Source organism: Periophthalmus magnuspinnatus, chromosome 4, assembly GCF_009829125.3.
Source record: "Periophthalmus magnuspinnatus isolate fPerMag1 chromosome 4, fPerMag1.2.pri, whole genome shotgun sequence".
In the NCBI taxonomy this organism is placed as follows: Eukaryota; Metazoa; Chordata; class Actinopteri; order Gobiiformes; family Gobiidae; genus Periophthalmus; species Periophthalmus magnuspinnatus.
Genome location: NC_047129.1, coordinates 10,123,638 through 10,144,423, shown reverse-complemented (window position 1 = coordinate 10,144,423; position 20,786 = coordinate 10,123,638). Strand labels below are relative to the sequence as shown.

General features: G+C 38.9%; 3 protein-coding genes across 4 annotated transcripts; all 3 read left to right on the top strand.

The window, feature by feature from the left end:
• Positions 1-2,112: 2,112 nt before the first annotated feature.
• Positions 2,113-7,915, top strand: plin3 (perilipin 3). Its single transcript, XM_033964843.2, has 8 exons — positions 2,113-2,246; positions 4,262-4,351; positions 5,276-5,474; positions 5,572-5,654; positions 5,943-6,174; positions 6,659-7,008; positions 7,133-7,351; positions 7,542-7,915. Exons 2-8 carry the CDS (start codon positions 4,283-4,285, stop codon positions 7,680-7,682), a joined length of 1,293 nt encoding a protein of 430 aa, XP_033820734.1. The 5' UTR covers positions 2,113-2,246; positions 4,262-4,282; the 3' UTR covers positions 7,683-7,915.
• Positions 7,916-7,988: 73 nt separating this feature from the next.
• On the top strand, positions 7,989-13,163 carry zgc:77486 (uncharacterized protein LOC405808 homolog). 2 transcript variants are annotated; one of them, XM_055221271.1, is made up of 6 exons: positions 7,989-8,144; positions 8,935-9,133; positions 9,319-9,421; positions 9,600-9,727; positions 9,842-9,949; positions 10,323-13,163. In XM_055221271.1, exons 2-6 carry the CDS (start codon positions 8,974-8,976, stop codon positions 10,469-10,471), a joined length of 648 nt encoding a protein of 215 aa, XP_055077246.1. In that variant the 5' UTR covers positions 7,989-8,144; positions 8,935-8,973; the 3' UTR covers positions 10,472-13,163. The 2 variants fall into 2 exon arrangements, with proteins under 2 accessions (XP_055077246.1, XP_033820739.1); XM_033964848.2 differs by having other exon boundaries at positions 9,301-9,421.
• A 416-nt stretch (positions 13,164-13,579) lies between these two features.
• On the top strand, positions 13,580-19,883 carry abhd17ab (abhydrolase domain containing 17A, depalmitoylase b). Its single transcript, XM_033964844.2, has 6 exons — positions 13,580-13,763; positions 14,108-14,323; positions 14,635-14,963; positions 15,764-15,958; positions 16,468-16,647; positions 18,279-19,883. The coding sequence occupies exons 3-6, from the start codon at positions 14,641-14,643 to the stop codon at positions 18,502-18,504; spliced, it is 924 nt and encodes a 307-aa protein (XP_033820735.1). The 5' UTR covers positions 13,580-13,763; positions 14,108-14,323; positions 14,635-14,640; the 3' UTR covers positions 18,505-19,883.
• Positions 19,884-20,786: the final 903 nt, after the last annotated feature.

Sequence of the window (20,786 nt, the reverse complement as noted above, 5' to 3'; positions counted from 1 at the left end):
ACACGTGGCGTAAGAAAGAGATGATAGTTTTACTGTAAGGGAGGATTTTCTATTATCTGCTAATCTTCAATTACTTGATACCTACAGCTATTATGGCCTTAATCAGCTGTTCTTATGAAGTGAGGTGCAGAGTTGTGCAGGAGCCGATGACAACCTCCAGGCCACATCGGACCCACTCCAGGAAATTGTAAAATTAGTTTTTCTGTAATGATTGCCATCCAGACAATGCTGGTATAGTTGCCATTTACTCTTTCTGAATTAAACCTGGTTAGGTTCAGTCTACTCGGTTTAGTTTTTGCTTCTGGTTTAGCCTGCAGAGTTTCCAAGCTGGTCAGTGTAAGCTTGCTTGTCAGTGCTCGATCTTCTTTAATCTTAGAAGCTGCGCAAGGCTGGACATGGTTAGTATTTGGGAGACCCCTGGGAATACCAAGTGCCACAGTGGGGCAGCAGTGGTCCTGTGGTGCAAACTGTCTTTGTGTCCTTAGGCTAGATACTTCACCCGGATTGCCTATGAATGTGGTGTGTGCATCAGTGTTGGTCGAAGGTGGTGTAGATTGGTAGCTTCGCCTCTGTCAGTCTACTCCAGGGCTTGCACTGTAAACGAACTGTAAAGCATTTTTGAGTGCCCAAAAAGTCCCATATAAATCAAATGCATTATTATTCTTATCACCATGTTAAAAAGCCCCAAGTAGATCATCGCAAATGATTTAATAATTTTATAAAATCTAATTACAGAGTGGTTCACAGAATCCTAGTACATTTTCCACAGAAAGTCCAGATACACTGTGAACGATAGGGGCAGCTGTTTTTAAAAATGCAATATTAATTTTGCCCATATTAAGACTCCATGCCTTATGCTTTCTACCCATGAGTCTAAGTAAAAGACAGTTCTACCAGCCCAGGAATTACTGCCAAGCCAAACAGTCTAATAGGTCCTATCAGTGAGTTCCAGCTTTAACAACATTTGTGCAAATCTGTTTCCCTTTTAAAGCCAAGTATTAGCTTTGTATTTGGCAAATTACAGAGGGGCACAATGAAACAGTAATGACTTAAATAATGAAAACTCTCCCAATGAAAAGAGGGACTTAATGGTCTTCCAGTGATAGAGAGAGGCCAGCACAAATGGTAGTTTGTTTTTAAATGGATGAAAAAAACGTGAATTTAAAAATAGCAGAGGATGCACTACACCTAGAAGTAATAAGTGAGGCGTTGTTTTATCTCAGTGTAACTATTGTCTCAGCTTCTTCTTCAGTAGAGCTTATGGCCTGTTTTTCAAGGGGTACTTAATGTTTCATGGTTTAATACTAAATTAAATATACCGTTTTGCTCTGATGTTGGGGAGCTGCAGTGTTAAGAAGATGTTGAGTGTAAAATGGGGCTCCAGTCAACAACAGGCTTAGTGGATAAACATTGCCCCCTTAGGGTTGACTTAAGAAACTACATCTGTGATCAACTTTCACAACAGATCACCCTTGCTTTGAGGAAGAAACGAAGATATTTTAATAAATAGGCAACCACATTTGTATATAAAAAACACCTATAAGAACTTATAAAACAGCTACTACAAGATTACATTGATGATATGTTTATTAAAAGATAGATAATAAACTACCACCACTACACAATCAACTTTACTACAAAACACGTGCTTGATACTTTTGAAGTATGTACTAAAATAAAAAATGTACCTTGGTTTTTATGGAGCTACAAAGTGATGGCCTGCTCAGGTTCCGGAAGTAGATTTTGCATTGAGTTTTCCCATAGACTTTTCGAAACATTCAAATATGAACAGTTTCATAAAAAATATAATAATAATACAAAATAAAATAAATAAATAATAGGTATTGTTGTTGTTAGTTACCACGCAGCTGATTATCCCCGAGTTTTTATTATTATTATTATTATTATTATTATTATTATTATTATTATTATTATTATTATTATTATGATGATGATGATGTCCACGAGAAAAATGAATGTGAAATTGAGTTCCGGGTGGGCGGTCACTGTTGAGCTCCTTTTCTTTCACTTTATGGACCCTTCTGTAATCCCACTTTTGCATCTGTGATTTAATTGGTTAAAAGTTGACAGGACATGCCTCTTCTCCGCCTTTCTGTTCCTAAAGTTCACACAAATCAACACGCCCAGAAATATCAGCGCTGTAGAAAGGTTTAGATTAATGTGACCGCAGTGACATCGAGCAGATTTACACTGGACCCGCACAGCAGGAGCAGCAGTCATCTGAGGTCAGTGTTTACACGTGCGCTTCACCGACAAAACACTGCCAAACGTCTAAGGAAAACCAGAGAAGCTAGTTAGCTCACTTGGCTACTGTACCACTGTAAAGCTGGGCGTTTACCAAATCTACGAAGTAGCCCAACAAAGTTACTGCAAATGAGGGGAAATGTGGGGGAATGTGGGCTATAAACTGAGCTCGGGTCACGTTCACGCGCTCATGTCGTCTGTTCTGCTGATCCACATTAACAAACAAGAAGATTACTGCCTTAATTGTACCTTTATTTTTATACCCAACTCAAAATCTGTGAGGCACCCATTGAGTAATAAACTAATGAACAAACCGCAGTACTAAAAATGTATTAAGTGTTTTAATGAAGTTTTTTTTGAATATATTTGAATAGTGCCCTGGTGAAATCTGGGAAATTACTAATTTGGTGTTGCATAATCCGTTTTTCAGATGATCTCTGTGCCTATGACTGTGACTATTATCTTGGGTTCATCGTCTCACATTATTAGACTTTGCTGTGTTGTAAACTTGTAAAGATTTCAACAAGCTGCCCAGTACAAAGAAAGGAAAAGTTACTCAAGAAATAATGCTGCAATGAAATTGTCACAACACTAAGCTCTCAATTTTGTGGAAAAACTTGCTGGTGGAGGGTCCATCACCGGCTTGTCTCTATGACAATTATGAAACATTCCAGGGAACATTCCAGTTTTAAATGCATTTATAGTCATGGAAACTTGAAGGATTCAGGTCAAGTTACATTGTTTTTAGCAAGATAAAATATGGAATTGAATAAATGCTAGATTTTTTACGCTGTAATGTGGGACATTCCAGGCAGACAAATCTCCATGGAAACAAGCAAGTGGCAAACCCTCGAACAGAAAGGTTACATAGTTTGCATATTTTAATAATATATGAACAAAAAGATAATGTGCTAGTCATAAGTTTATGCTCCTGAGATGGACAGGTGCCCCAGTGGGGGTTTAGCCTTGTCTCCTGTGCCTTGTGCATCAGGTTAAAGACGCCAAATGCTTGTTAATAGTTCTGCGGAAGAGACATCTGCTCAGTAAACAGATGTTGGCCTCAGGTTGGAGGATATGTCTGTCCATTGAGGAATCTTACAGATCAGATCAAGACACTGAAATCACAAGAAATACACGCGGTGAGAGGCAAGAAAATCTTTAACTGCAGAAGAAACGTCAGACTAATCCAGCCACAACAAGCCGCCACTTTATGTTTGGCTGTAGGAGTGGGAGATATACCAACATCACAATTCTTTTGGAGCCAAATCACTATTTAAATATAATTACTATTCACCTACACTTACTAACCTTATATTGCCAGCTGAAACGATCTTCTTCTTAGAGTGGACACTTCACTGTGATTGGTTAAGTGCACGTATCACTCACTCAAAGCATGGCAGGAGCTGACCAATAGGAGGAATGATTGAGAAAAGTGTCTGTTTTTCAGTATAAGGTGACATGAAACAAAAACATTGAATCCCAATAACACCAAAAAGCCACAAGGATGCGATCGCTATTCAGTTTCTATCACTATATCTGCAAGCTTCAACCCAAAGCGCAGTTTAATGCGCATCAACAAGATCATGCCATGAAATTTATCCCAAAGCAAATATACAAGTCCGAGAATGTGGTGATTGGATGTACCATTCCCAAGTAGGAATTGAAAGAAGTTACTATATGAAGTGAAGTAAAGTAAGCCATACATATGTAATCATAATAATTTGACACATTGGGGATTCAAGACACGTTTGCTTTGTTGCCACATTTTGTTTTGTACTGTGCAGTTTCGTTCTTGTTGCATCATGACGTTGACAAATGAATTTAACATGGTCTGGTTGCCTCTCTGCATGTTTTAAAACAAAACTGTGATTTCATTCCACCCTCCAAACTCGCCTCTCTTCTTCATCTTATTAGCGGGATTTGAGATGAAAAATGCATGACACTGTTACCAAGCAATATGAGGTGAGTGACTGTTTCTCTGCATTCCACGTTATAGAGACTGAATTGAGCGCTTACAATGGCGGACAGCGGGAAGACTAATGAGAGTGGAGCTACAGTGGCAGAGCACACTAATGGAGATCAGCAGGTGAGGATTTCATGACCCCAAATAACTCGAATTACAGAAACATCTAAAGTCTGCACTCAAACATTCATGGCCTCACCACTGATGCCCGGTCTATGAGTTATTCTTTTATTACATTCAAGTTTTTCAATACCTTGAGTTTTTTTCCCATCTGCTAAAACAACTTTTCTGACCTTGTCATGACTTTTGACATGCAGACATTTTCTTTTAGATATTTTGAAACAAGTTGAAGTGAGGTCTTGCCTTATCAGGTAAATATAATGATTTTACATCAGTTCAAACTAGGAGAAGACGAAGAAAAGCAGCCATGGCAACTACTGCATGATTTTTTTTTCATGCAGTACTGTATCTAAGAAACATGTGATCAGCTAAACATAGTTATCCAATAGGGATGTCATTGTCAACATTATTCAATAGTTAATGAATTATCTTGAAGTCACAACAATATAATACAAAAAAATAATAATTTTAACAATTTTGGAAGCAAAAATAAGTAATTTCAATTCCTTCATTCATTCATTGAAATGAAATTTCAATGTTGCTGTATTCAATATATTTGTGTCTTCTTTGTCATCTGTGATATTAGACTTGGGATGTCGAAATTTGAGAAATGAGATAAAAATTCAATCAGTGCAAATCATCAATCATCGCTCAGCTTGGGTCTTTGTAATCAAGAGGTCTACAGCCAACCCTCTGTTAGGAAAAGCATGGTTTGGACAAAGAACTGACCATATTTTTTGTTAAATAGCAATGATTAGAAGTCATTTTTGTCACGTCGTCCAGCCCTATATTGGACCACAATGTTTATAAATAAATTGAGTGAGCTTACAGGCTTCTTCATCATCTTCAATTTTAATAATATTGTCATTGTAACACATTTTTTCCTAGGTTCACATGTCTCAAATTAAAATGTGTCTTTTGATGTAGAATGTAGTTGCTCGAGTGGGGAATCTGCCTCTGGTGAGTTCAGCCTGTGGGGCAGTATCCAGCGCCTACACCACCACCAAAGACAGTGTGCCTTTGCCTTTGAAAGGAGTGATGGATGCAGCCGAGAGTGGGGTGCGGACACTTGGAGCAGCTGCCACTACTGGCTCTAAGCCTCTGCTGGACTATATTGAGCCAAAGCGTAGGCTAAACTCCTCACTCTTATAGTTTATAAAATATGCAATAACATTAATGTCCATTAATATTGTTATAGTAAAAGATTTGCCTTTATTGTTTAGTTGCAACAGTAAATGAATATGCCATGAAAGGACTTGATAAAGTGGAAGAAAAGCTGCCCATTCTTCACAAACCAGCAGACAAGGTATGTGTTTATAAGCTAAATCTTTCCTCTAATGATTTAATGTATGCTCCTGGCACCTTTCCTTTAACTCTCTCCCCATCAAATATTATTTCTGCCATGGTTTTTAGTCCTGAATATTTCTTTTAGATTAATTGTAATGTTTTTCTAGATACATTTTTAATGCGCATAATTAGGTTTAAAATTGTATTGTAGATTAAGTTAATTGGTGTGAATAGCAACTTTTTTTTTTACTATTTTAAGAGTGTTTATTATTGTTTACTTAATTGCATAAATCTTCTCTGTTCTCAGGTGGTCTCAGACACAGTGGGCATGGTGTACCAGTCTGTAGCAGGGGCCAAAGATGCTGTGGTGGGCACACTGTGGAGCGGTGTGGAGTTGACCCGGGCTGCGGTCAGTGGTGGTATCAGCACTGTCATGGGCACCGGTCTGGGACAGATGGTCAGCAGTGGGATGGGCATGGCCCTCAGCCGATCAGAACATTGGGTCGACCAGAACTTGCCTCTTTCTGAGAGGGAACTGGGTCAGTGCTTTGTAAATGATGGAATACTGTACATAATTAGTTTTAATTGGAACCTAGTTGTTAGTCGTATAGTTAGAAGTATAGTTATAGTAAATTTATAGTTTATATATTTAGTTTATTTTGGTATTACAACAAGGTGTGCATTTTAAAGTGTGAGGAGATTAAAATGCTTGTTCTATAAAATTGAGTGGAGGTCACTGCAGAGGAACCACAGAGAGGCTTGATGCTATTCATAGCAAGGAGAACAGGGCATTACAATAACCTCCCTTCTGCTAGCTTGGCTCAAAAAGGGGTCTTCATTTTCCAACACACAGAGCTCTGACACCTGCTAATGTTATGTCATGTTGCCATGACAGAAATTCCTTTTACAAAATGGTGTCCTAACAATGGAAAAAATAATAATAATTTACACCAATGTAGTTGTGTAAATGCACAAAACTCCATTATACTGTTAGTAATAGGACATTTGTGTCTTTCCATTCAGCTGCTTTGGCAGAACCTGCTACTAGTGGTGAGATCTCCACTACAAGTACCAGTCCGTCTGGCAGTCCCAGTTACTTTGTGCGGTTGGGGAAGCTCTCTGCCAAGGTGCAGGAGCGTGCCCGGGAGCAATCCCTGGTCCGAGCGCGTCAGGCGAGAGAAGCCACCTACGCGGCAGTGACCCAGATAGCCAGCACTCTGGACCTGCTGGAGAGCACTCGCAGAGGCCCTGGTGCTACCCCTGATCAGCCCGACGGAGCATCTGAGCAGCTGCAGCAGCGCTGGACAGAGTGGCAACAGGTCCAGGCTCAAACTGAACATGCAGAGCCCGAGGAGGTCAAAGATGAAAAAGAGGTGCTTTTAATGCATTACAGAATGAATGAATATATTTGTATAAAACATATTTAGACTCCAAATGACACATAGTTTAGTTTAATGTAATTTCTTCTCAAAATAACTACAGATGTTATGTTGACAGAAGCTGGAGTGGCAGGCCCTGTCTATGGTGCGTGGTTTGAGTAACCAGCTGCAGTCTGCTTGCTCCAGTGTAGTGTCCAGTGCTCAGGGCCTGCCCGGTGCAGTGCAGGAGCAGCTCAGCAGTGCCATACAATCTGCTGAAGAGCTCCGCTCATCTTTACGGAACACCAGCTCTCTGACACCTGTGCTTCTAGAGCGCAGCCGGCAACATCTATCCAAGGTGCCTACAACTGTGTGTTTGACTACAAGACAGCCATGATTAAAACACTATTAAACTATATTTTTGCATTAGGTGTGGGAACCAATAGTTCTTCACTTGCATTTTTTTTAATTTTTATTATCTTTATTTATTAATTAATTAAATTATTGATTGTTCATTTGGTTAAATTACTAGTACTTTCTTACTACAGGTTCAGCAGTCATTGGATAGTGTGATGGAGTATCTCACACACAACACCCCTCTGAACTGGCTGGTTGGACCCTTTGCACCTCAGCTGACGGAGAAAGCTGAGTTAGACGTGCCAATGACACCGGATGGATCAAAACATTAATTTAGCAAAATTATAACAAATATATATTTTGTATTCAGTATGTGGCTTTGATATTTTCATACAAATCCATGCTTTATTTTTTCACTATCATGATCCATAAATGTCATAGTAAAGTAATTCCTCTCTTGAGTTAAGAGTTCATTTCAGTATTAACGATTAATTTCCTGGTAACACAGTGCATGTAAAGAAAGATGGGGCATATATAATGCAAATAAATATCATCTAACCAGTATAATGTCTGTATTGTTTGAGTATTACCTGTGTTGTTTGGGGCTGTGCTGTACTTTGCTCCTCTGGCCCGTCTGAGGGAGGCTCAATCAATGCTTGGGGTGACGTCATGGTCGTTGTTTGAATGTCGGGAGCTAGCGCTGAGTAGAGGCCGTGCGCTCAGCTGGGAGACAAAAACTTGTACAAATTTCCAAGCTCAAGGTCGTCGACAGCCTTCGGTACATCGATTCACAGGTACAGTGACGTTCGTAGGTGTTTTAGTCGAAGTATTTGTGAGTGTAAGCCATTTTAAACCCGGTCAGGACAGTGTCTGGACGCGCACTGTTTGGGCTCGCTGATTAGGCTAGCACTTCAGCTAACGATAGCCAACTACCGCTAGTGTTTTCGACTTATAACAAATGAAATACTTTATGTTGCTGTCTAAATGTGTACCCGAGTAATTTGTATGATTGATTATTCTTCTATTAAGGGTACCAAGCGAGTTTTGACACTGTTTTTGCGTCGGAATCTAGTGTCAGACAAAGCGCCCAACGAGGCTGTTGGCTAATGTTGAGTGTTTGCTTTGAGCTGGTCAGGGATAGGACACCAATCGTTATCAGCTGAGGACAAACTTGGTCAAAACTGAAGGAGTTTAACTGTAAATATTGTACTTTTAAAATGGAACTTACAAAGTAACGTTGACTCAATTGTTTCTTTTGTGTTTTTCCTTTTACTGTTTTGTATACACGCTTTTCTTCATATTTTACTTTAGCACAAATCAACTTTTACCAAATGCATTTTACATCCATGAGATTTATATTGGTGATTAGTACTGTTGTTGTATTCTCATTGTTACTAATAAAATGTTTATTTTTGGTTGGTGCCACTTCACTAATTGGGTCTTTTGATCAATATAAAATAGCTGAGACTGATAATGTTGTCCAGTTTTTCTAATTGGACATTCCACAGATTTTAATTGTCCCAGTACTGTCAGTTAGTGAGACATGTGCATGTGTTTTGGTGAAGCTGCTGTCCACTTTTTCAGGAATATCATCTCCCATTCCCCTTCCCCCTCTGTTGGAGCATGGCTCAGGAGACCAATCAGACACAGGTGCCAATGCTTTGCACTATGGGATGTGGTTTCTATGGCAACCCCCGCACCAATGGTATGTGCTCAGTTTGCTACAAGGAACACCTGCAGAGACAACAGGGAGGAGGCCGGTCCAGCCCCCCAGGTGAAAAAGGTAAAAAGTTTGGTCTTATTAATTACATGCTGTAGCTCTGTCAGTTCAAAGTTTCTAAGTTCCAAATTTTACAGAGAGTTAAGGATGAAATTGGCATATGGATGTATCAGTCTGAACCCTGTGATTTAAGCCTGAGGTGTTGTTTTCACTGTTTAATTTCCACATAGCTGCTACATCACCCACAGGATCGCCAGGATCAGCTTGTGTGAATGTGGAGAGCACATCCTCAGAGCCCAGCACAGAGACAGAGCCCGCCACAGGAACCCCTCCTGAGGAACAGACCAGCAGGTAAAGTGCAAAGATTGTTCGTTTACATAGCAATTAATACCAACATAGCCCAATTTTTTTTTATTCGTCTTAATATTATTCATTTTATGTACTAAAATGTGAAATGTATTGATGTTATGCTAAATCTGTCAATGAAGTTAATTAAGTTGTAATTTTAGACATTATGTGCAATTTGTAGTCCTAGTTCTCCCAGCCCGGTGACTCAGCAGATGACTGCCATGAGTATTTCCCAAGAGCCAGCACCAGTGGACTCGGACAGAGCAGAAGCTGAGGAGGGAGAAGAGGAGAGCACGTCCAGCAACACAGGTAAAACGAGTCAGAACTGTTATTGCAGCAAATGTTTATTGTAATAACATACTGTAGATGCACAGGCCATATTGTAATTCTCATTGATTAAACATCAATTAACTTTTTTGATAGAACAAGTTGGAGAAACGGCACAGGCATCTTCAGATGGTGAACAAACGCCTGATAAAAACAAAAAAAAGAACCGATGCTTTTCCTGCCGGAAGAAAGTTGGCCTCACTGGTAGGAAGATAAATTAACAGAAAGTAGACCCTTACAGATGCACAGTGAGTGGAAATTCTGTAATTGATTCTCTTCAGTAAAACTCACATGATTTGGATGAAAAGAGCAACATACTACAAGTTAGTGGTGCATTTCACAAGCCAGTTCTTTCACAGTCTTTAGAGTAGCATATTTGTTTTACTTTAAGGTGAAGACTTTCGTCTATGTACACATTTGTAGCACGAAAAACCTACTTCTTCTTTGTGCTCACCACTTACCAACCACTCCATTTATAAATTGAACAGACTTTTCACACATTCACACCATATACAGTAATACTGTTTAATCTTGCTTGCAACAGTATGTTATTTTTCTTTTGATTTTTTTTTTTCAGGTTTTGACTGTCGTTGTGGCAACTTGTTCTGTGCCATCCACCGTTACTCTGACAAACATGACTGTCCCTATGATTACCGGAGTGCAGCAGCTGCGCGCATACGCAAGGAGAACCCCATTGTGGTGGCTGAGAAGATTCAGAAGTTATGAGGTCTGATTGTGGTGGAGAAGGTCTGACTTTGTGAATTTGAACAATGCGACTTGGATGAAAACACCTGAAATCATGGCTTCATTTGTTCATGGTAGTGCGGGGGCTGGGCGGGGCACCCACCTTACTGGTATCTCCCCTTTCTTCAAAAGTTGTTTGCGGCTGAATCAGGTTGAGTGCAAGTGTGAATGAAAGTGTGTGTGTGCTTTTTGCTTGTGTGAATGGGGAGATCAGTAGGGCTTTGGTGGAAATTGCTGTTGCTGTGAGCTACGGCATTTAATTTTAAACATTTTTTCTCTTACTTTTGCAGCAATCTTGAGGGGTTTTTTTTCAACCCTGTAATATAGTTACACATTTGGGTAAAGTAAAAGGTCGATTTGGATGCACCTATAAAATATCTAACTGGGAGATGTATTGGTGTGACCTAAGGGCTGAGGAATATCCTCCCGGGCCGAAGATGTCAACTTGTTTAAAAATTTTTTGCACCTTCCTATTACTTTATTCTCTGGGTCACCACACGTTGAACTCTTCAGTAATATTTCTCTTTGATATATCAACTTATCATACTGATATTGGGTGCATGAAAAGTTATTGGAGGGAAGAGGTGGGGTTTTTGGGAACTGAACCTTGACTTATACAGCGTGAATGAAATTTGTGTTTTTTCCCTATTTTAATGAGCGTATGACATCAAAAGATCTATATTAATATATTGTAGTTAGCTTGAAATGTGTGACTGCTTTCTATTTATTTTTATCATTTGGTTGATCTGTGCTGGAGGATTGGCAGCATGTGTCAGCAAATCTAAGATTTGTGCTCAATCGTTTCAAGTATATTTAATTGCATTGATTATACAACCATTAAAAGACATTATCTTTCACACTGAAGTAGAGTCCAGTTAAGTCATTGCAAGCAGGAAGCTCCTTTTCTGCCTTCAGTAACAGAGCACAATTATTGTCCTAGACATGTTTTTTGTTTTTGTTTTTCAGTTTGTTTTTGGTCACAGTGAGTGGCCTGCTTGTCAAAAATGCCTTGTTTAATTGTTTAGGGTGACAAGTTGATCATCAGCAGACCACTTAGACCTGCTGAAAGAATCAGTATGGCTTGAGTTGCTTTGCACACCGATACAGTGCTTCATTAAACTAACGTTCATTAAAGTAATATGTACATTTTACAAATTTATAATGTATACACTATGGAACATACCAGTAACTGACTGTGCAACCTGAAACATGGCTGTGATGTATGCAAAGACATCCAGAGAAGCTCAACATATGGCTATGTGGGGAATCCTGTCGTGTCATTAACAGGGCTCTACTTTTTCCCAATGTAAATAATTCTATTGATATTCATAATGTAGATTTCTCCAGTTTAGGAAGGGTGAGGCTTCATACTGCAGCTAGTATGACGTATAAAACACCCAATGACATCTTAAAAGAAAGTGCCACAAATGGTATTCATGTTCCATATTAAGACTTCATTTATACATGTAATATCTTCTTTATTACAAAGCACAGCTAGCTCTTTATTTAGGCATATTTATCTAATAGTGAACATGCCCATGTGGATCGCTAACTTTACTCAAGTATGCAGTCTTGCTGATTACATTTAGAGCATAGTAATATCAGACATTTTTGTGTCAGGCAGAGCTATTGAGAATTTAATCTTTTTATTATCTTTAGCTTTCCTTGTAAATGCTTGATCTTAATGATAAACTATTTATTTAAAAAGTAGTAGAAAAGTTTGAAGGTATATTAACTGTGTGATCCAACTAAGCCCATGCAGAATGTTTTAGAGTAATGAATGATTCATTCTTGTATGCACGAGTTACTTTGGACCTGATCGTGTTTTATTGAGATAAAAATTAGATTCTATCAAATTAAGCCTTATCGATAGAAATGACTTGATATGGGGAGTTTGGTTGAGTACAGTGTGAGACTTGGCCTACAGAATCTTTGATGCTGTTTTTAAGTAAAGCATTGAACAGGCGCACACACAACAGAAGCTTGACTGCTGGTGGTAATCTTTGCTCAAGTATAATTTTCACAACAAATTAACATTTTCACTTCCTACAGACTCAATAGAAGTCTTCATAGGATTATAAAGCTGTTTGCAGGTATACACTTGCTAATTCTGTTGACTGCTCATATCAACCAACATTGTATTTTTTAAAGATTGTGAGCAGTTTGAATGTAACCCACCATCTTCACACTAGCTGGACCTCTCTCAGCCTGTCATGACCTATTCACGGGCTGAGAAAGTGTCTTGCATACCTTTTTACAGTTTTTATAAAGGACTCATCACCAGCAATTAGGATGTCCCTACTTTAAACATCTACATATACTATATCAATGCTATTAGGCTATGTGTATTTGGACCCCTCTTGTATGTTTCAAGCTCTTTGTCATCATGTGGCTTAATATAATGCACAATGTCTTCATCAGTTCCTACAGGCTACATAATGTATAGATTATTTGGAAGGAAAGGTAATTCAGATAAATGCAGATAGAATGAACGATGTGTATTCTAAGTTTTAAAACAGGCACGATTGACATATTTGCGAATCCCTTGGCACCCCAGTCTCCTGCAATGCCACCAGATCTTTATTTTATTTTATTATTTTTGATTTTCTTTAAAATCTTAGGATTGTATGATGTGTAAAAGTAACAATAAAATCACAAAGTTTATTTTAAATTACACTTGTCTCTTTTTCCTCCCCACATTTTTGTGCAACGAAATCATCATAGCCAACAACAAAGTGGTAACAATGATGCTCTGCAGACAGTAATTGTTTTAGAAAAGAGTATCAGTGTGTGTTATCATGTAATGTGTGCATGCCTCCTTCTTGAAAACCGACATTATTGTTCATATTAACATGATTGTTTGCTAATTATCATTCACTGATAAGGGTGCTGTGAAATATACTGTTGTCCTACTGGAGATCCAGAAACTCAAGCGTCAAGCCGTTGTCATGTGATCCTATCCATTTTGTCGTCCAAAGTGAAGGAATGATGAATCATCCTCAGCCTTTCTTGAGCCTGAAAAGTATTTGCGTGGGTTTTGTTGTCACGTTTGACTTCATTGTTGCCTACACTAATAACGCTTTGCCGTAAATGTCCAATGGGAGGGCACTACGTCATATCCTGTCAGCTGTCGCTTCCGGGTGCGGTGAAGCTGCGGAGTAGTGTCAGCTCAGAGCACTTAGATCACTTTTAAAAGGATAGCACGAAGATCGCGGAGACAACATTTGTAAAGTTAAAGAAGAGGAGCATATTCGCTGTGATCATGATCCCCCGGGTACGTACCAGCTCTAGTGATTGTGTCTTTATAGGGGGCTGTTTTCACGTCCCTGTTTTTTTCTTGTAGCCGTGTTTATATGTCATCGTGCTAGCTTAAGCCCACTTAGCCTTAGCTTTGACGAGCATCTACAAGTGTTTCTGTGCTGTTATCCTCTATGCAATCTCTGGTTTTGTTGGTACATTTGCATTAGCATTTCAGCGATTGGCTATTGTTGTGGATACTTTATTAAAACAACAAGTCTCGATGTTTCTACGGGTTCACAGTGTTTAATCCTAAACTCTTTGTTGGTCGTGCTTTTAAGACAGCTGTGGCGTTTTACTATTTACTTCTCTACTTTTTAGGTGGATAACATGGATTGTAACCAGTCCCAAGGTCGATAACAAACCACAGGTTGGAATTAACTCTACACCAAGCTCAGTGGGATCCATTGCAGTCTACTTTTCCTGCTTTTGCCGAGAAAGCACTTAAGTTACAGTATCCTGAGTGGATGAAGAAACCCGTTAGAAAGGTCTTCCTTGTTTTTGTCAGTTTTCCTTTGACTTCAGTCAGTTCAACAGGTGGGTCTGTGTGAATGGTCTTAGCCTTATTTATTAAATGTAATTATTTAATATAACATCTTAAACATGTCATACAATTACTAATGTTATCATGCTGGGCTTATAATTATATGTAAACACATCCACTCAAGTCTCATTGATACACTCGTTTGAACACACTTTGCACAGTGGGCTGTTTTTTAATTAAGTATTACTACAATTGTTTGACCATGTTTTCAGCCCAAGTAAGTACATAGCCTATTATTTGAAAGCATTCTATTGTGTCCACACATGTATAATGCCCACACTGACCCTCTTGTCCTCCTTTACAGTGAAGGATGAATGGCCTCTCTCTCAGTGAGCTCTGTTGCCTCTTCTGTTGCCCACCATGCCCCAGTCAGATTGCCTCAAAGCTGGCCTTCCTGCCCCCGGAGCCCACCTACACATTTCTATCAGACCTGGACAGCGGCTCTACGGCCCCGGGGACTGTAGGACACAGGGCAACCACAGCAACTGAGGAGAGATGGAAGCTGCACCTCACAGACAGAGCGGAGTTTCAGTATTCACAAAGAGAGCTGGATATGACAGAAGTGTTCTTAACTCGATCTAGCAGAGGCAACAAAGTCGCCTGCATGTACATTCGCTGTGCTCCTAATGCCAGGTGTGTTGGATTGGTTCTGATCTAATTTTATTGTAAATAATAACTATAGAAAAGTAGTTCTACTAGTTAAAAACAGTTTGAATTTTTCACATAAGTATTGGAAAAATGTAGTTTTGTGCTGCACCACATTTTCACCATGTTTATTTTGTAATTCCAGATTTTACATTTGTATATAGGCTGTGTAAATAGACTGGGTAAAGGTAATTGGAAACAGAATCCTTGTTCCCATTAATTTAGTGTCCTAATTAAATTGTATTCATGCCATGCACTACAGTAAAGGTTTTGTCTATTGACAGATCTCATCAGTAAAAGTATTATTTTTTCTTTGCTATAGTTATGAGCTCAAGTTACACTGGAATAAATGCAAGCTGTTCCCAATGGGGTAAAGGCATTGTTGCATGTTATTCTGACAGTTAAGGGCCAAAGGCTAAGCCACAAGCTGCAAGGGTTCATAAACAAAGCTGCTGTGTCAGGACCTCAAAACAGCCTGTATGTAGAAAATGGATCAAATTTCTCCACAAGCATTCACGAATAAAAGGCATGAGATTAAATAACCAGGGTTAATAGTGGATACTCTGCTTCTCAGGTTTTGACATGTCAAAAAGAGAACGCCATTATTTGTGTACACAAGATCACGTATAGATATATTATCTATGTTATCTTATCTGTTAACTATCAAAGTGGGTTTCTTCAGTTTCTGTACTGTCAGCTTTCTGGCCATTATTCTTTAGCTTGACGATGAGCAGGTGTATGAGATATAATTTTTCTACTTTTACAATTGTACATTTTTCAACTTTCAGATTCACCGTGCTATTCTCTCATGGTAATGCAGTTGACTTGGGTCAGATGAGTACTTTCTATATCGGACTGGGCACTCGGATAAACTGCAACATCTTCTCCTACGACTATTCTGGTTATGGCGTCAGCACTGGCAAACCTTCGGAGAAGAACCTGTATGCAGACATTGATGCTGCCTGGCACGCACTCAGGACAAGGTTTGTTTTGTTATCAGAGATTTATTGCATAGCTGAATATGCAAATCATTTGATTCCTAATTAGACATTAAGGGAAGAGTGTATAAAATGAAGTTAATGTAGAAGATGCAGGATGGGGGGCACATTGCTAAGAGATGGGGGTGGAGAGGGAGGGTTGCCAAGGGAATAAAAATGAGAGATGGATGGATGGAGAGGAACCTGTGGACAGTGCCGTTTCTCAAGGACAAAGGTGTGATGAAGGGCCTCATTAATGGAGGCAAAGCTGAAGCACAAACACACACTCCTTGGTAGTAGCATATTTACAGTTAATGCTTCTTTTCTTTTGCAAGTACCATAGACTATAAACCCTGTTCTGACCAGTGAATTCTTTATATACAGTATAACAAATTTGTTAACTAACACTAAACAATGCTGAAATCATGGATTTCTAATGTTGTGCAGCTCTTCTAAATAAACATTAGCTGTAGGGGAGTAGATTCTTCATATCTGGGCCATTGTGTTTTGAGCAGGTATGGGATCAGTCCAGAGAACATAATCCTGTATGGACAGAGCATTGGGACAGTCCCCACAGTGGACCTGTCCTCCAGATACGAGTGTGCTGCTGTGGTCCTGCACTCTCCTCTCACTTCAGGAATGAGGGTTGCTTTTCCTGATACCAAGAAAACCTACTGCTTTGATCCCTTCCCGAGGTAAGCCACACTCTCCCAATAGTGAGTTTTGTATTTAATGGTTACTTTATAAACCTCAAACAATCATTACAAGTTATGACTTTCTTTACAAACTCTAAATAACAGACTCCACAGCATGTCCATGTCATTATGTGCTCTTTGTTTGGTATGATCTCCAAATTAGCTGTTTGCGTAACACAATCCACACACACGCACTTTCATCTGTTTGGCAGCTTGTTTGCATAATTACAGATCTGCCAACAGAAAGCTATAATTGCCACTTGTGAAAAAGGTCTTTAGTTCACACATCTGTGCAGAAATGTTTGCTATCATTTTTAGTCTGTGGACATGAATCTTATTCTAATTTGGCTTTTGAAGAGGTAAGTAGGCCAACTCAATGATATTCAATTTCAGATACTACTAGCCCCAAGGAGTGTGTGATCTAGCAGCTGTTATCTTCACTGGAGTGATTGTTCTCCTCCAGCAGCTTCTTAGCATAATATTGAACTGCATATGACATACCCGTCACTTTCTACAGCTATACTGTTTCAAATAGAGCTATTGTTCCACCATGGACCTTATATCTTTGTATTGCACCGCTTTTAATGTCAAAGTGAGTCCTAAACATAGATAGGAAAACCAGAGAAAAGCAATTGAGTAGTGGCAGTTGTCAAAGCTGTTTGAATGTGGTGAAATGAGAGAGCCTCTAGCACTGTGAGAGAGAGCCTCCAGCTTGTGTTTCAGCCCATTGCGTAGTGTCTGTGCTGTGCAGGGCAGACTTCTTTGTATTCCACACCATTTCAGTGGTATTTGAAATCTACCTTTTTCTAGTGATAAAAATGCTACAGTGGTGTGCTTAAAAATCTATATCTAATAAAATGTGTGCAAAAAACATGCCTAAAGTATATGGGGTGTATTAAAAAAGAACCACCCGACTGTGATGTCACAATTTTGGTATTTTGCTTCTTTTCAGTACAGTCAACATGAAGAGATTATTGTTACTATGTATAGACTTTTTCAGGCTTTATTGCATTGGGCAGTATATATATCAGTGTTTATAGGGATGAGGTGGCTGTACGTTTACACAAATATCCTAAAAAATAAATAAACAAAAAGACAGCTAAACAAATCCATACCTGACAATAGGCCTGTTGTAACAAATTTTGAAACATATTGAAACTACTTTATCACTGATACCATAACAACAAAGCAGCATAATCTCAGTAAACCATTTTTTTAAATGGACCGTATCATTTTAAGGTCTGTGCTGCAACAAATAAATAGCAAAATGAAGCCATAAAAGTTACTTATTCAACCCTCTAGAGCTCAAATCTTATCTTACAAATAAAATAGTACAGATCTCCCCAGTATCACACAGAAATTGTTCTCATAATAAATATTGAGTCCCAAAATATATTGTTCCAGCTTTCCCATATTGAACTATAAATCAATATAGTAATTATTGTGACACGTCTACCTGACAATCTCTTTGCTATATTAAATTAAAAATGGTCAAAAAGACTTAAAGGGCATTGTTATTAAAATAAAAAACAGTACAGTACCATGAGTCAGCCTCCCCATGGCAATACAATAAATATTGTACCGATTAGTGAATACTAGTGTGTTAAAACTATTTTTTCCCCGCTTTTCAGCATTGAGAAGGTTTCCAAAATCACCTCTCCGGTGCTGATTATCCACGGTACAGAAGACGAGGTGATAGACTTCACCCATGGACTGGCCTTGTTTGAGCGCTGTCCCAAAGCCGTGGAGCCGCTGTGGGTGGAGGGGGCGGGGCACAATGACATTGAGCTGTACAGCCAGTATTTGGAGCGATTGCGGAGGTTTATTGGACAGGAAGTGGCCGCGCAGCACACCTGATGCCACACACCAGCATTATGATAAATGTTATGTACCAGGACATTTCAAGTCCATTATGACAGGAAATGGTTTAGTGGGTTAGAATGTGTCCCGTAAGCGGAATTTATTGAGCTGCAAAATGAGCTATTTTCTCATTGTTCAAGTAGATGGACACACACTATGGGGTTTATGTCCTTTTATTAAAGGGAACTGCACAATTGAAAAGAAATCATGAACACTTGGAAGTGCAACGGAAAGCTTTAATAAGCTTCTTTATGTGTACAACCATAGTTATTGAATTTATATGGGACACAGTAGACCTGTTTATCTCTTAACTTTCACACATTTATACAGTTAAGTATAAAAAGGTCGTAATGGGTTGGGCACAAAATATTGACAAATTATGATGATAATTTCGTGTCTATTTTGTCAAACTAAACTTTCTCAGGTACCTCTAACATATTGTACTCAGCTTTAAATGTTCAGTGTGATTTGGTAAATGTTTTAACGGTTTCCTTCTCATCCTGTTATGTTTTATCCGCATTATTAAGTATTTAAACCACTTGCAGGATCCATGCAGCAGTTGTTTTATATCCTTTGAATGGAACATTTAGAGATTATCGTCTTGCAGCAGTTTCAAATTTTCAAGAAGCTTTTTGTTGTTGTTAAGCGAATGTATTTGGAAGAAGCACATATGTTTCTCTTTACATTGCTTTGAATTGTACATTTTAGTTACTTTGCATCGTGTAAGCATTATACTTTACAGGTAAAACTGAATTTCTTTCCTTTATATCTGTCACCATGGCAACGCACGAGTGACTGCATGGTGATGGTTTGTGCGCTTTCTCCTTATCAAATATTTATTTTGTTTTGTTTATTTCCTTGAGTAAGATCCATTACATTTCCTTCTGCAACGCAACTATTACAGAAAGTGCAGAAGTTCAAAGATAAACCCCATAAAATTACAATGTTCTGGTGTTGCTTCATCTTACAGCAGTCAAATCTTCAGGGCGAGTAACAAGTCTTAAGACACGTCATGAATGTCAGAGCAGTAACTTTGAAGTCTCTGTTGTTTACTTGTATTAACCAAAGTGAAATAGGGCCTTAGTCTTAGTCTGTAACTCACATCTTCATTCATTATAAGCTACAAATGCTACATTGTTTGTAGTATGTGACCATGTTAGTTGGTTTTGATTTGACTTGTTAAGGATTTTAACAAAAACTAAGACCATTTTACATCATGCTTTACTATCAGAAAACACTACAAAAGAGTTGTTTACCATCTCACTCCTTCAAACTTTTAAAGGCAGGTATGTGTATCAATTCTTGTTATACATTTGTACATCATCGTTTTTAAGTCATGAATTTTACTGAACAGACAATAAATAGTTAATAAAACTATTGTGTTGGGGTTTTTTTTTGGTTTTTTTCCTGATTTGGGATTTTTACACATTTTGAGATTTAATATGAGTATCTTTAGGCCTTTAAAGTTACTAACACAATGCTGAAATAGTTTTATTTGGCCTGTGTACGCCTGATGTACTGTCCGTAGTTGTCCTGATCATTTAATTAGACAAGAACTCCAGCCTCTCCTGTCCGTCACACACGGCTGCATTGGGGGAAAACAGGGCAGATGGATGGAATAGTGCCGTCCCTCCCCCCAGAACGCAGGCATAAACACTGGTGCCCGGTGGTGCTGTTCAGTGCAGACAATCTGGTGGCCCACTCCAGAGAGTTGAGGATTAAAGCAGCTGCAGCTGTAGTCTCCGGCGAGAGGGACCTCAGAGGGCTGACCTCCACAGTCCCACACTAATGCACAGGCGTACACTGGTGGACACAGTCACACACTGGCTCACACAGGCTCTGAATAAGTCTCTTTATGGCTCTCAGAGAGTGAGGATCTGACTCTCAGCAGGACACCCAGGCTGTAACATCCAGTCAACTGATTCATTTTTGTTCGCTGCGGTTAAGAAATTATAGAGTTCTGCTGACTGCTTTTTTATCAGTACAACAATGTATTGTGTTGATAATTGCATTTGTAATATTATGCTGTTATCTTATTTAAGTACTCTCCAAATGAGTATATAAATATATTGTTGTAAGAAGAACTAAGTTATGTGTATTCTAAACCAGGGGTTCTTAACCTTTTTAACCTAACTTTTTTTTTTGTAAAACGTAACCTAGGCCTTAATCTCATAGTAAGTGTATTCTGTTCTTTTGGGCCTCGCACCTATGGTTAAGAATCACTCATCTAACCCATATGCTGTTCACATTTGCTGGACAGGCCTGCATGTCTCATTTAT

Bases quoted from the DNA above. Each gene is read 5' to 3' on its own strand.
- plin3 (XM_033964843.2), top strand. From the start codon at position 4,283: ATGGCGGACAGCGGGAAGACTAATGAGAGTGGAGCTACAGTGGCAGAG. The intron at 5,475-5,571 runs GTAGGCTAAACT...TTTATTGTTTAG, and splicing joins GGACTATATTGAGCCAAAGC to TTGCAACAGTAAATGAATAT. The intron at 7,009-7,132 runs GTGCTTTTAATG...TTATGTTGACAG, and splicing joins AGGTCAAAGATGAAAAAGAG to AAGCTGGAGTGGCAGGCCCT.
- zgc:77486 (XM_033964848.2), top strand. From the start codon at position 8,974: ATGGCTCAGGAGACCAATCAGACACAGGTGCCAATGCTTTGCACTATG. The intron at 9,134-9,300 runs GTAAAAAGTTTG...ATTTCCACATAG, and splicing joins CAGCCCCCCAGGTGAAAAAG to CTGCTACATCACCCACAGGA. The intron at 9,950-10,322 runs GTAGGAAGATAA...TTTTTTTTTCAG, and splicing joins GAAGAAAGTTGGCCTCACTG to GTTTTGACTGTCGTTGTGGC.
- abhd17ab (XM_033964844.2), top strand. From the start codon at position 14,641: ATGAATGGCCTCTCTCTCAGTGAGCTCTGTTGCCTCTTCTGTTGCCCA. The intron at 15,959-16,467 runs GTTTGTTTTGTT...TGTTTTGAGCAG, and splicing joins TGGCACGCACTCAGGACAAG to GTATGGGATCAGTCCAGAGA. The intron at 16,648-18,278 runs GTAAGCCACACT...CCCGCTTTTCAG, and splicing joins TGCTTTGATCCCTTCCCGAG to CATTGAGAAGGTTTCCAAAA.